This window comes from Zeugodacus cucurbitae, chromosome 6 (assembly GCF_028554725.1).
Source record: "Zeugodacus cucurbitae isolate PBARC_wt_2022May chromosome 6, idZeuCucr1.2, whole genome shotgun sequence".
Classification (NCBI taxonomy): Eukaryota; Metazoa; Arthropoda; class Insecta; order Diptera; family Tephritidae; genus Zeugodacus; species Zeugodacus cucurbitae.
Window position 1 is genome coordinate 43,105,120 of NC_071671.1, and position 13,778 is coordinate 43,118,897.

The 13,778-nt window shown below is 32.0% G+C and overlaps 1 protein-coding gene across 4 annotated transcripts in view; it reads right to left on the reverse strand.

Annotated features, from left to right (window-relative positions):
* Positions 1-451: 451 nt before the first annotated feature.
* The window catches only part of LOC105218702 (tyrosine-protein kinase Src42A), a 108,966-nt gene continuing 95,639 nt past the window's right edge, over positions 452-13,778 (reverse strand). For 2 of the 4 annotated variants that reach the window (XM_029044503.2, XM_011194443.3), the window contains exons 4-11: positions 5,315-5,436; positions 4,794-4,878; positions 4,648-4,726; positions 3,030-3,198; positions 2,804-2,962; positions 2,459-2,627; positions 1,579-1,745; positions 452-1,481 (exon numbers count right to left, since the gene is read on the reverse strand). In XM_029044503.2, coding sequence (XP_028900336.1) covers positions 1,273-1,481; positions 1,579-1,745; positions 2,459-2,627; positions 2,804-2,962; positions 3,030-3,198; positions 4,648-4,726; positions 4,794-4,878; positions 5,315-5,436 — 1,159 coding nt within the window. In that variant the 3' untranslated portion in view covers positions 452-1,272. Of the gene's footprint in view, positions 1,482-1,578; positions 1,746-2,458; positions 2,637-2,803; positions 2,963-3,029; positions 3,199-4,647; positions 4,727-4,793; positions 4,879-5,314; positions 5,437-13,778 lie in introns of all 4 variants that reach the window. The other 2 variants (XM_029044499.2, XM_011194442.3) reach the window with 1 other exon arrangement.

Consider the following 13,778-nt stretch of genomic DNA (forward strand, 5'->3'; position numbering starts at 1 on the left):
TCGTTTTCTGCTTCTTCTTCATTTCATTTCGTTTCTATGCATGCTTGCATAAGTAAAATTAATAATTGCATAACATATGTATGTAAGTATACATTAAAGTAGTGATGATAAGCAAATACAAAACGTCATTTGTAAATAAATTTACTTAAATTTAAATATATTATATATTTTTATATTTTTTAATTATGCGTTTTGTATTTTTGTATGTTTGTATGATGATTTATGCATGTTTTCTATACATATGTATATATTATATATAAAAAAAACTGTGACTTGCTATATAATGTCTATGTCGGTATGATGTGTATGTACGTTTATTTGCGTTTCACTTTTGCCTACAAATTTATATATAATATGTCCTTTTTAAATATATGTATCTATATACGTATGTATGTATAGTTTATAAATAATAATACATTAAATATTTTCATTATTATTTGTGTTTTTTGTAAAAAAAAATATTTTTTTTTTTAATTAATAAAGAAAACGTGACAAAATTTAATAAGGTGTTAGCAAAATCAAAGAAAAACAAACAAAAATAAATCTTGGCTAAATACATTTATATAAAAACTAGTTTAAGACTACATTACATTACTAACGTATGCAATGTACTTTAGAAAATTCTCGCGCAATTTTCAAAATCATGCAAATTTCATTTTCACAAACAATTTTCACGAGACTCCCCTTTTTTGCTTGCATTAATTAAAATTTGAAGTTCAACTAATCCTTGCTTTTTTCATTTAATTTTTTTTCCCGCTAATCATTATTAGTAAATGAATGTCTTGTGTGAAAAAAAAATTATATATTTAATTATTATTAGTCTTAATTGTCCGATTTGGGAAGATGCTTTGAATTGCTTTGCTTTGTTTTGCTACCATGCCGATGATTGTTGGTTTTGCTCGTCATGTGGCGCAACTTTGGTATTGGCTTGATTGTTGGTATTGTTGTTGTTGTTGCGGCTGTAGTTGCTGCTATTTGCATCGACTTAGCACCATCGGCCTCAGTTTTACTAATTAACGTTGTTGTTGTTTTTGTTGTCATTTTGGCAGTTTCATTTAGTGCTGCAGCTGTCGCTGTTGTTGTTGCTGCTGCTGCTCCAGCACCAATTGGCAACATGCTGCTACTGCTGCGACTCATCTTACTCATGTTGTTGTGTATATTATTGTGGATGTTGTTGTTCTTGTGGCGTTGTTGGCAATTGCTATGTTGTATATGTGGTTTCTTTATACTATCGCTAATGTGAGACGTGCTGCTGGAAGTGTAAAGCATTTATCAGTAGGCCTGCGCCTCCTTGTAATCACTCTGATCGGATGTGTAGAAGTCTTCCAGTTTCCATTGCAGCGTCTCGAAGGTCGGTCGCCGCATGGGATCTTTGTGCCAGCACTCGAGCATGATTTCGTAGAGACGTGGCTCACAGTTGGGCGGCGACGGCATGCGATAGCCGTGTTCGACTTGCGTTAACACCTCGGCATTGGTCATACCTGCGAAAGGGTGAAGTAAAAGAATTAATATTGAATTAAAAAAATCTTCTAACAACAAAAAATAGAGTTTATCTAACTGTTTGTGTTGTCAACTTACCCGGATATGGTATGCGTCCGTATGTCACTAACTCGGTGAGCAAAATGCCGAAACTCCATACATCAGACTTAATGGAGAACTTGCTGTAGTTGGCTGCTTCGGGTGCGGTCCACTTAATGGGGAAACGTGCGCCGACACGTGCCTCATACTCATCCTCTTTGATAAGTCTGAAAGCATAAATCAAATTAAAATTATTAAATTAAATAATATATTATAAAATTATATTATTAAAAGTAACGGCAGTTTCAAACGATAGAAGTAAATTACAGAATATCTAAGTAAGTAAATTTTATTAACAAAAAAAAAAAAAAAAACACATAAAACAGTCTTTAAATATAATATTCCAAAAAAAAAGAAAAATAATTTGTTGTTGTTTATAACTTTTTTTAATCTCTATGTTGAATGGCAATATTGTTGTTGTAAATTCTTAAAAATAAATTATTTAAAATTTAGAAAATTTAAGTAGTAGAAAAACAAGAATTATTATTGGAAAGTATGTCTAAATATAAGAAATAAATATTCGAGAAATAAAAACAGAGTTGCTTATGGAATATTCAAATATATGAATAATTTCCATGTCTTCCAAAACTATTCCTAGTATTTCTTTATTATACGTAGTTCAATTAATTTCTTTCCCTTTAGCATCGAGCTTTTGTACTAATTCGAATTCATAATATTGTAAACATAGAACTGAGTTCAAAACCGTTTTCAACTAAATTTCATGCATTTAATATGCAAGACTACCCCACACTAGACATCTGTCATTTCAACTATACACATGTGATTCCCACACGCTGTGCGGTAAACTGCGTAGTCTTATAGCTAATATAAACGCCACAGCAATAACTGCCGCGTCCCCCAAACATTCCCGCATATTTACCTCGCCAAACCGAAATCGGCAATCTTGACAACATTACTATCGCCCACAAGCACATTACGCGCTGCCAAGTCTCTGTGAATGTAATTCTGTTGCTCCAAATAAGCCATACCGGCGGCAATTTGCGCTGCCATATCAATGAGTATCGCCATCTTTAGACTGCGTCCCTTGCCTGCAAGTACTATAAATTATTTTCGACTGCACATTACAAGCTTCATGTAACGCAATGACCAACTACAAACTAATGCAATACAAATTCGAATTACTTTGATGAATAAATACATGAAAATGCATAGCTTAATAACGAGAATAAATGATTAATTATTTGAAATGTTTACGGCAACGCACCTTGCAGGTACTCTAACAGTGAGCCGTGCTTCATCAGCTCGGTGATGATGTAAATCGGCTCCTCCACGGTGCAGACAGCATAGAGCTGTATGAGTTTTGTGTGACGCAGCTTCTTCATGATTTGAGCTTCGGCCAAAAAGTCTTTTGGATCCATTGTGCCTAAGTAAAGAAATTATAAAGTTAGTTAATATAAGCTTTTAGAATGCATTATTTGTTAGTGTCTTACCTGATTTCAGCGTTTTAATCGCCACCGGTGTGGTATTGTTCCACAAGCCCTCCCATACTTCGCCGAACTGGCCGGAGCCCAATTTGCGTACGAATTTAAGCGAAGTTCTGTCGATCTCCCATTGATCGCGTGTTCGATGCGATAGACCCTCGGTAACGGGTTTCTCAATCTGCATGCGGAAATGAAATACAAAAACACGATTAAATGACATTCACAAGCTGGTTTTTGTGTTGGAATAGTGAGTAGGTGTATTACTATGTACACTGGCTGGTGTGTAATGGTAGTACATTTAGCTCCCGTTGGCAGACATTTAGATTTGTTTTTGTTTACGTATGTACATGTTTCTTAAGAATGATAGTATAAATGGTTTGGAGAGAGACTAAAGCATTGATTTTTAAGACAGCATTCTTAACTTCTTGTTTTATAATGTAATTTTTTGTATATAATAAAAGTGAGATCAGTTGAAGAATGTTAGAAAAACATTTTTTTTTTGTTATTTGAAAAAATTTTAGTTTATTTTTTTGTAAAATTGTATTACTTTTTGCCCACTTTTTCTCGCTCTATGCCCAATATTAACCTTCAAAGAGTTTCTTCTATATAATTCAAATCGTGTATATATATAACAGTATCAATGCTATAATCTGCTCTCATTGTTGTTGTAAGTATTTTTTCCACTTTCGTAGTATACTTGTATTCTTGAGTGTATAAAACGAATTGCTGTGGATGACTGACCAATAATAACGCCAATAAGAATCTTCAGCTTTAAATAAATGTTTAATGTGGTGAATATGAATCCCACCAAACTAAGAATATGCGCAACGCAACCTTTTTTTTTTGGAACCAAATATGCGACGTCTAAGTAAATAGCTGATGCGACAACGAGAAGACACATTTTAAAGAGAACGACAACACAAACAAAAAACACAACAACACCAATATATTTATGTAAATGGTAGAAAAGGTGAAAAAGGCAAACACTTCAATTCATTACAAGCCATGGGGGCGTGAGAAATTAATGCAATTTTTTTTTTGTTTACACACTAATTGAATGTCACAACACAGGCAGCTAGGTGACAGCGGAATTGTGGGTGACTGACTGATTGCTGCTGACGGGTGATTGGTGGGTGTTTGGTTGTGTGTGGTGTGTATGTGGGTGGCTAGTGTTTTTAGTTAGCACAAATTCCTACCTCGAAGATACCCGCAAATTGATTTGCCTATTTCGTTTGTTTATTTTTTTTTTTACATTTTTTGGCAATTTCAAATGTGTTTTGTTTTAAGTTGTTAGTTAAATATTTTTCCAAGTAGTATTTAGTATGCAAAAAAAATTATACAATTATTTTGGAGCGTATTGTAAAAGTAGAGAGAATCATAAAAGAGAAATAAAAAATTTTAAACAAGAAAATCATATAGTCCGAACAAATGAAGGTAAAGGGTATGAGAAGAAGTTATCGTAAGACGGTACAAAGTAGAAACATAAACAAACACAATGTATGAACGGTAAGAAATGTATGTATGCCAGATGCGAAAAAAAAAATTTAAGTTCTAAACTAAATGTGTGATGATGAATTATGTGAATATGTGAGTGGTGAATTTCGTAAATTTTAAAGAAGACACTGACCTGTACGCATGGCTTGCAGAGATTGACACACAAACCATCGGAATCCTTGGAATAATGCTCAACAAGTTCCTGTAGGGTTCTGTTGGAGTTCAAATAAATAAATTTTTATTTCAATTGAATATTAATTGGATTTTATATGAACTCACCTGAAAGTTGTGCGACGCGCTATGAAAAAGCCACCCTCATCTAATTGTCGTATACGGTAATGTTTCACTGTGTCGCCGTCACGTACTGCGCATGGAAAAGTAGAAATAATTGTGTTTATTATACATTCAAAATGGAATTATAAAATAAAAAAAATATTATGAAAAGTGCACGCAATGATTTTAATTATTTTATTATTAAATTTTTTTTTATTTCTTTTTAATTGTTCATTTTTTTGAAAAATATTAAATAATAGTTTTTTATTGCATTTCGACAATTTTTAATGATAAATGAAATTTTTTCTTATAATTTTTTTTTATATTTTTTTTAATAATAAATAAGATATATTTTTTTATGCATTTCTACTATTTTTAATAATAAGTGATATTTTTTATACAAAAATTTTTATTTTGAAATTTTTTTTTATTTGTTATAACTTTTTTAATTTATATTTTATATTTTCTTAATTTTTTTATTTATTTATTATTTTTTTTTTTTCAATATTCCACAATTAGTCACTCACCCGACAGCGAATAGTCATTGTGACGACTCTCCGAGTCGCGTATCAAATATGCTCCGTGTTCGTTTTCTGGCAGTAATAGTTTCTTCTCAGCCTCAATTCGCTTTATCTTGCGGAAGTACCAACTGTAAAGATAGTAAAACGAAATCAAATGTAATAAGCCATTAAATTCCATTGCTAATAAGAAGTGTATGCCGCCTAAACGCCGACAAGGAAATATACCATACTCATATACTCTCATATGTGTAAGTAATCAAAAGCCGTACGCGCAATCGTTGCAAAATCAAAAATACCAAAAATTAAAAATAATAATTGTAAAGCAAAAAGTCTGTAAGATAAGCTACCGTGCGTTGCATTGTGATGCAATAGGTCATGACTGTAGAGAGCGCCAACGGCAGGCAAGCAGGCAGCGCGAGCTGGCGTTGTGGCGTGGATGATGGTCAAGTCTGGGGCAATAAAACGTGTTAATAGCTTTGTTGTGACGGCGTTAATGAAGCATGGCAGTAAAAGGCCGGCAATAATGACGTAATTTTGTGTGAGAAAAGCATGTGAAAACTCAATTTTTGCAGCAGCATTAGCGTTTGAAATTATAAGTGTAGTCGTCTTTGTATAAAAAAAAAAATATTGCCTGGAGATAATTGAGCGAACTGCAACGCATTATAAAACTTATATGGAGTGTATTTCCCTTGTTAAAGTGAATCTGCAGGCAGGAGTTAAATATTATATTAAAACAATTTTCGGTAAAATTATATGAGAATATTGAGAATCAATATTATAAAATTTAAACAGACTTTTTATAATGAGACACATTTAATTCAAAATTAAAGGCCTTTACCGAATCAGTCACCATATACATATTTAAGCTTTCATACAAAACTTAATGAAAGCTTTGCTTAATAATAATAATGGCTTTTATTATTAAAGCTTTCACCAATTTTGTGTGCTAGTGATAGTCAAAGATTTAAGCTCAAATAGAGTGTAGATATGAGTTACTTACTAACACTTTAAAAATAAAAAAATTAACTGAGCTTTCACCAAGCTTTTGTATTGTCGAAAGCCAAAGAGACACATCAAAGTTAGGTGTATAGAGTGTGGATAAAAAAAGTAAAATTTGATCAGAGCCACATCAAAGCTGGAATAGGATCCGGATAAGAGAGTAAAATTTGATCACAGCATTTAACAAGCTTTTGTACTGGTCAACCTCAAAAAAGCTTTCTCACAAATACAAATATTTCGCTCACAACTTTTATTAGACACTTCTGATTTATTAGTCACTTAAGTTTATTAAATATATATGTAATTATTTTGTTATAGAAAATTTTTTATTAGAAAATTCTCGAAAATGATTACAGACGCGCGTGCGTGAGGCAATTAGAAACATTAAACATGCTATTTTAAATGTTTCTACAGTATTATAAAATAGCAGGAAAATGTGTGAACAATCTGTGTGAAGTGAATAAATTGTGTGACATAAAAACTGTGAATAAAGTTGTTCCTTTCAATTATTTATTATGAGAATATACATTGTTGTGGTTTATTAGTGATTTTCATCTTTTTTTAATCAACTATTCAGTTTAATATTTTTTGCATCTACGAAATAGAAAATACAAATTCTTAAGCTTTTTCAATTAATTTATTGACTTGCCTACCTATGAATATTATTTGATTGATCACATGATCATAGGAGATGATGTCATATCCGCTCATTTGCCAATAAAATTGGTTTAGAGGGAATGGTTGATTATTATCAGAGTTTCAAGAAGAGTGCACTATTGTAGATGTACATACGTTGGTGGCCAGCTAAATAGAAACGAGTTTGATTTGCAAGTACTGACCAATTGTTTTACAAATATTTAACTAATATTTATTTTAAATTAAAAAAAATGTAATTTATAAAAAAAAAATATTAAAAAATTAACTTAATTTTTACTTTTCATTAAATTTTGAGTTCATAGCTAAGCTTTAAGATTTTTTATAAATATTTTTAAAGAGCATAACCCGTATAGAATGACAGAGAGCATTCTCCATTAATTCGACTTAAACCTTTCTTCTACACACCTACAATTAAAACTCATTAACTTAGAAAAAAAAAAAACAAATTAATTTACAATTAAACAATAGTAAATGCGTTATTAGCATGAAAAATCAAATATGTTTGTATTGCAAAAAAGAATACACACGTGCGTGATTTGCACAATTTTCCTGACCCATTAACATAACTGACAAAGGTTCAAACCGAAAATGTATTAAATTATAAATAAAAACAACAACAACAATACATAATACATTACAGAGATGCAAAGTGCTTTGTCATAACGTTAACATTGACCTTAATAAGAAAATCTTCAAAAAGTACGGCACTATATTGTGTTATAGTTTTTTTCGATTTTCATTATATTTCTTTTGCCCGAACGATATCGTTTTGTTTTGCTTAGCCAGCGGCGGCAACAAAAACAAATTGTAGCAAACAATTGTGTTGGCAAATGGAAAGGTACACAAGAGTGCTGCTGCGCGTGAAATATGCACAATAAGTTGTCGAATAAATATTTATTTATTTATTTATGTAAGTAGTGCGGTAGTGTGTGTGTGCGATGATAAATTACAAAAACAAAAAACAATGATGAGCGCACCTATCCATGTATGAAAGGGCTCTCAGCAAAAAAATTTTATTAATAAATTGTGAATGTCATGATTGGCGTGCTGCCTGCCAAAAACAACAACAAATAATCTAAGCAAAAAATGTAATAATAAAATATTACTACAACAAACACAGTGTTTGTGCGAAGTACAGTAACACCGGTAGCTAGACATGGCAGTTATGGTGGCGAACAGTTAATTTTTTCGTTTTTATTGTTAATAAATTTTATTAGACATTAATTGGCAGCGCAAATTGCTGGGTGTCAATAAATGTACAAAAACAACAAAACAAAAAATTTTACATGAAAAAATAAAAAAATATATTTAAACGCCCAGAACACACATGTAACAGACTGATAAGTATATATATTTATATTTTTTATATTATATACTTAATTATATACATTGCCATGAAATAACGAATTCGAATACGAATTCTATTACATGCACAGTTTCGTGCCGGTCTGCTGTCATCTTCTCGCTGCTGTTAATAACAAGTTAAACAGTTATCAATTGTCAGGCATCGGCTTTAGGTTGATATGCGAAACGGTGCCAGTCGGTGTTGACTGTTTAGTCACAGTACCGCAGTGACTTGACTTTTATTAGCCCTGCTGTGAGCAGCAGCAGCTTTTAAGCATTCTACGCGCACACGAGCGACCAAATTGATTTAATACATTAGACAGCATTCACATGCGGTTGCATATTTGCTACTTTTCACATGCATATATGTACATATGCCTATTTCTAAGAACCTACTATAATACAAAAAAAGCAGTAAACATTTTTACATATCAGCGATCAGGGTACTAGAAAAAAATCCGTCATAAGCTAAGCATTTTTACATATGAAAAGTAAAAGTTTCACTTTTTACAGGCAGTCGAATTTATCGGAAGTTTTTTTTCCAAAGAAAGTTGAGTCAGATTTATTTGTTTAATTTTTTCTTTATTTATTTTTATTCATTTGGTACAGCACTATAAAGGGAATACGTGCTTACATACGTGCATGTGTATACATATGTATTGACAAATAAGTAGCTAAGAAGACTTTCACTTAAATGCATTCGTAAATAATGTAGTTATGTACAGAGTATATTTATATATATGAAATTTGAAATATTTGAAATCTCGTTTGCAGCAGCTGCCCAAGTATTAAGCAAATAATTACCAAAGTCATGAGTGGAGTATAACATAATAAGAAATATTTATAAGTAGCTGTATGAGTAAATGTAATTAAAGTATTATATTAATTAAAATATTTTACAATATTTTGCAAAATCAGAAACTTAAGTAATCGGACATTAGTTTGCGTTTTTGAATAATAATAATAATAATAATAATATTTTTTTTTGTCGTGTGGTGTCGTGTACATTTAATATTATAAATTTAATGGTGGCGTTAACATTCTAGGGTCGCAGCGTGACAATTATTATTTTTAATTTAAGAATATAATGCTTTTCACCTCTAAATTAATGACATTTTTTTCACTAAAATAGAAAATGTTTTTTTTTTTTTTTATAAAATAGCAAGTTACATCATTAGTACGTAGAGAGTACCGATTTGGATTATTAGCGAAATTTTATGACTGTTTTGTTTTAAATTGTTGTTATACACATAACTTATTAAATACATTATTGATTATAAATTATTAATTTTATTATATATTTATTTATTTATATTGAATTTGTTGTATTTATTAATATTTTTTGTCATACGAGTGGTGGGATCTTCTCTAAAGTTTTATAGTTGCCTACATTTAGGCGGATTTTTGAAATGAAGCACTCACGCTAAAAATAATTGGAAAATGTTTGAAAAAACATAGTTTTAAAATGATTCACAGTTGAACAAGCAAAGAAAATGATATTACAATTTTTCAGTATTGGTCAATAGCACCCCAAAACAACCAAATTTTTTTCAAAAAATTATGTGACGAAATAAATTTTGAATATGAATTATATGTATGCTTTGGTATCAAATTGTATATTCAATATTTTTGTGTTTCGCAAATTTCATTTCATAGAAAAGGATGAAAATATTTAACTGATGAGGAGCTGTTGTGTTCTAATTGTTTGGTATTATATCTAAATTGATCGCATGGTATGCCTAAAGAGTTGCATATGATTTTATATGCTGAAGATTTCTTCAAAGAAAGTAAAGAATACTTATGGTATTGTGGCTACTATACTATATATATTCTAGATGAAATTAGATATTAAACACATGAATTACGGTGATATGTATTTCCAAGTGACTTCAAAAAGTCTTAAGAATTAACGAAAAGTTTAAAATATGTTTACCAGCTCTTAAATAGAAGGAGTTGCTATGCAACAAGTGATCATCTTTCCTCACAATTTAATTGTGCCGCAAGTTTGTTGCTTTTATTATCCACTACATATGAATTCTCCAGCTGATTATTCAAATTCACCCCGAGCCACTTAGTTGCCACTCTTAATAGCTTTAGACATTGCAAAAGAGCAAACAAAAAAACTTTGCAGACATTTAATTTTACACCATTTTTAATCGAGAACTATTTATAAACATGGCAACTTCGCGAGAAATTCAAGTTCATAAATGGTTAGTCAGACTCGAAGCTGACATGCGCAACTCCCAGAGGTGTTGAATGCGTCGTGCAACAATATGACTAAAATGATTGCTAAGTTTTGCAACATTCATATGCAACAAATAAGTTTTGCACTTTGGAATGTTCAAGCGCATGCGAGTATATATTTATATAAGTATGTGTGTGAGTGTGTGCACTCATGCCGCAGCATTCATTAATTAGTTCTTGACCACAAGCGTGTTAACACGCGGGGGAAAATACAAAAAGAAAACAAGAAAAAAAGGAGAAAAAAAAGAAATGTTGCAAAATGACCAAATGTTGTGTGTTGTTGTCGTTGTAGCACTTTGCTGCATGATGTGTTCCATTAAGGCGTTGCAACTTTTAATGCCTTGTGGGTCTCGTAATTCACATGCCACATGCATGCAATGCAGTGTGTGTGTGTGTTAGTTTATGGTCGCATTGGCTGTGAGTGGCAAGTACGTCAGCGCTCAGCCAACATCCTGTCATTTTAATTTGCACTTTTCTTTTACGCGCACAAACAACAAACACAGACAACTGTAGACAAGCATACAAACGCATATTTATTTCCTTAGTATACATATGCATCTGTTTGTATGTGTGTGTGTGTGTGTCTCAAAGCTTACACCTCCTTTTCGGTCGACATGTGGCATGTCTAAATACAATAAAGGCAAGCAATGTGTACATATTGCGAAGTTGCAACTTGCACATTCCGTATGCATGTCAGCTGATGTAGAGGCAACAGCAACAACAATAACTACAACTGCATGCTGCTTGACGTTGCAGCATTCAAACTTTATGCATTCATACATTCATGTATGTGAGTGTGTGTGTTTGTCAGTGCATTCTTGCCTGCCAACCATGCACATCTTCATTGCCGCAATGCATGCTACATAACATACATACAAACATACATATATGCATGCATTGTTGCAACAGAGCTCTCACGCCTAACTGCCAACGCAATGGTCGCCGCTTTGGCCAGCGTTAGTATGGCAGCAAATCTAAGCAAGCGAACGCCAAGAAACACATGAAAAATCTTAATAAACTTCCCAGCCAAGCGAAATTCCATGGAGGAGTGTCTCCGTTGACGGCTGCGCATACTTGCAACGTTTGTTTATTCGATTTTTTGCTTGAGCGAGCGCATTTCAGTTTTCCCAAGAATTTCCTGTTTCACTTTTTCACAATTCCACTTCAAGCCAAGCAATGCTTTTCTTTGCTTTACTTTGCAGCTTGGCTGAAGACGCCAAAAGTATGCGATAGCTGGCGCCAACGCCATTCTGACCGGACTTTAAAACATGCCAACCCTTCCGGCGGTCTGCTCTAGTCGCAAACAATAAAAGAAGGAGAAGAAGAAGAAGAAAAAAGAAACGTTCAATTGCCTGCTTTTACTGACTCCACCACCCACCAAATATGTGTGATTGCAGAGTTAGTCGTATCTTCTTAGCAAGTTTACGCCTCCATCAAACAAACAAGTAGTTGAATACGAGGTATTCATATTCATAGCTTCATACATATGAAATTCCCTCTTTTATCGCCAGCATTCCCAACTAGATCTGGCCCGTCACTCCATTGTTGATGTGCCCTATTTGGCGTGTGAAACTTTAATAGAAACTCATCATTCTGTGTCTTCACTAACATATATTCTCACTTAAGTTTCTAACTATATATCTATTTGTATATACTATATAGATAACATACATATGTATGTCACATATGTGACACTTATTTCACTTCCCTTCGCAGATTTTGGGCCACAAGTTGTATCGGTTATATAAGAGCGGGTATCTTTTTCACACCCTTCACATTTGTTATAACTAGCACGATGTGGAATATCTAAGTACTTGTCACTTTATTCATAGATTCTTTTAGTGAATAGAATGTGTGTGTTATTTCACATCAACATCTCATTAATCTAGTGCTGGGAATTGAATGGGAATTTTTTACACTTTTTTGTTTGAATATAAAATGAATACTTTCTATATACAATTATACATACAAACATACATCTATGCAAATATATGATTAAAGGAATTTTGCTCCTGAATTTTGAACAAAAGTATAAGCATTTGAGTAACATTTTAGCAAATATTTAAAATCTTGAATACACATTCATTATTTCAAATATTTTGTATTTAAAGTGAGAAGAAAATCATATCAAATAATTATTTTGTTATAGAGCTTAGAACGGATCCGGATCTTTGACTTCCAAAGACTGTCAACTGGGTAGAATTCCTCAAAATGAATTCGAAACTATTTTCAGCGGTTACAACAACAACTACAGCAGCTATTTATAAATGCAAATCAATTATCAGAGCTCAAGCGATATTTTATATCACTAAAGACCAATAACATATCGATTTTCGAAACAGCGAATCTTGCGTATTTATAATCAGCGGACTAAGCGAAGTCAGTTGACCATCTGGAAGATTGTTCGTTAATATTTTTCGTGAAGAGCCACGAATTTGATGTTTCTTTTCTTGATCTTTAAATTGTGCATATCTGATGAAACCCCTATATGGATAAGCCTGTACATATTAGAAGAGTTTCTAATATTTAGTTTTAGTTTTAGTAGTTTTAGAAACAAGTATTCCATAATTACTGTTACAATAACATAATTTTTATAACGTTTAGAATATACTAAAACTAAATTATACTAGATTGACAAACTTAAAGTTACTAAATGTGATTTAAAAAAATATAGAAAGTAAAACAGTTAAATTTTATGAGTTTAAGTCACATATCTCATAGTTTCCCCCAACAATGAGGTAATAATAATGTAATACTGGAGCTAATATACAGTATTAAATAAATAACGATAGAATACTTGGACACAAAACGTAGGTCAAGAGTCGGGCGCAGACCTTTGAAAAATCAAAACTAAAATAAAAGAAGGAAAAAACATTTTGCAATTTTTTAATCGGTTGAAGTTTAAGTGGAAAGTGAAAAATAATATTTAAGAAGTTGAGTTTGAACTAGAAGTAATGAAAAAAATAATAATTCTGTATATCCTTATCTTGTTGAAAATAAAAGAAACACAATCTATATATATTAAACAACACATTTCTCTTTTCAAGCCAACACTAACTCTAAAATAGCACAGCATAGCAGCGTAGCTAGCCATCGCCACTCAAAGAGTTATTTTTATCGACATTAATCAGGATGTGGCACACAACAAACTACAAATCAAATCATATCAATCACACTACGCCGCTAATATCCGTTTACAAACGAGTAGCAAATACAAGGATACACA